The sequence below is a fragment of the Vanellus vanellus genome (genome assembly GCF_965231255.1).
Source record: "Vanellus vanellus genome assembly, chromosome: 3".
Classification (NCBI taxonomy): domain Eukaryota; kingdom Metazoa; phylum Chordata; class Aves; order Charadriiformes; family Charadriidae; genus Vanellus; species Vanellus vanellus.
The window spans coordinates 30,847,031-30,848,542 of NC_138907.1; the positions used below are offsets into that span (position 1 = coordinate 30,847,031).

Sequence of the window (1,512 nt, forward strand, 5' to 3'; positions counted from 1 at the left end):
TCAAACGGAATTAATAAATAAGCCCATCGAAAACTGCATTGCAGCCTCGGAAGTGGCTTGCAATTACCTGCAGGTAAGATTATGGTATTCCAGAGGTCTGAAAGAGTTGTTGATCTTAAATACTAAATATACAGCAATAGTTAGGCTGATTAGGGATAAACTTTTAGCCTTTGTTCTGAAGTTCGTTGCTTAGTGGATTTAATTCAGATCTTAAATCTCGCTTGAGTATAATTTATCTAAAACAACAATTTGGGAGCTCGGTTTTTTATAAGTAATGTTCAGCTATTTATTGTGTGAATTAGTTTATTTACAAACTCCGACCAACTCCTGATAATACTTGACATCGTGTTCCATACCTGTGATAGTAGATAGTATTTGAGCTTAATATTTCTTTTTGTAGTTATTAAATGTTTTATCTTTAGTAGTATCCTTTGCACTAAGGAATATAGTTAAGCAAGAACTGACGGTATTTTAAAAGTGCTTTCATACAGTTTGCTCACTTTATCCATTTTTTATTTGCAGTTGAAAAATGAAGAAAAAGATACGTATGAGGAAAACCTCCATTACCCTTTTCTTCTCATTTTAACCAAACAGAGATAGAAGATGACACTTCTTTTTTGTCTGTTTTAAGGAGGACTACTGAAAATTAATCCATGTGTGTGGCTGGGCAGGGAGTGGGGAGGGTTCGGTTCCCCCCCTTTTGTTCCTGAGTCACCATTAGAGAAATATTTCTAATCTAAATGCTGAGGAAGATCCCGTGGCTCCTTTCACAGTGTGTAAACATTGAGACATCTTTTTTCTTGTATCATTTTAGAACTTATTTTTCCAATTATATTCCAGCCTAAAGCCAATCAGACTTCACATGTATGCGTTAACAAAGGTGTAAAGCTGGCGTCCTTCTCGTTTGTGCCTTTAAACTTGCATGTACTTTGTTAATCTCTTTAAATGTTATTTTTGGGGTGTATTTGAAAATATATGAATAATATACTTTGCGGGCTTATATAACTGGTTATAAAGTAGTAAATGCATTCACATTTAACTAGTAAGGAAACAGTTGTCTTAAGGTCTTTTAACAGTGCACCTATCGAATGCTTGGATTTCTCTGCCTTTTTTCTTTTTTTTTTTTTTTTCTTTTAAATTCCCCTGTTGATTTTTCTATCCGTGATTGAAATGTCCTCATTTGCTTCAGTGTTGAAGGCTTTTTTTATATATGTATGTACATATGGGTTTTTTTCCAGCAGGACTTTTCCTCCTGTAGATGTATAAGAAATTATGCATCAGACAAAAGCCTCATAAACTGACCATTTGTCCTTTGGACACAATAGCCTGCCCAGCCCCTCTGCTCCTCCTCTCCAATTATGTGTGATTAGTCTCAGTGTGTTGTGTCAAGAAGGGGGAGTGTGCTGAGTGCTTATTATCTGTTTAGGTACAAGAAGAGCACATTTAGGTTCTGACTATGAATGGAAAGTGAGCCTTTATCAGGACTAAAATCTAAATGCTAGTATCCTAGAA

At 35.3% G+C, this 1,512-nt stretch overlaps 1 protein-coding gene across 1 annotated transcript in view; it reads left to right on the plus strand.

The window, feature by feature from the left end:
* The window catches only part of CAMKMT (calmodulin-lysine N-methyltransferase), a 236,592-nt gene extending 235,808 nt beyond the window's left edge, over positions 1-784 (plus strand). The window contains exon 11 of the mRNA XM_082481762.1: positions 523-784. Within this exon, the coding sequence (XP_082337888.1) occupies positions 523-600 (78 nt within the window). The 3' untranslated portion in view covers positions 601-784. The remainder of the gene's footprint in view (positions 1-522) is intronic.
* Positions 785-1,512: the final 728 nt, after the last annotated feature.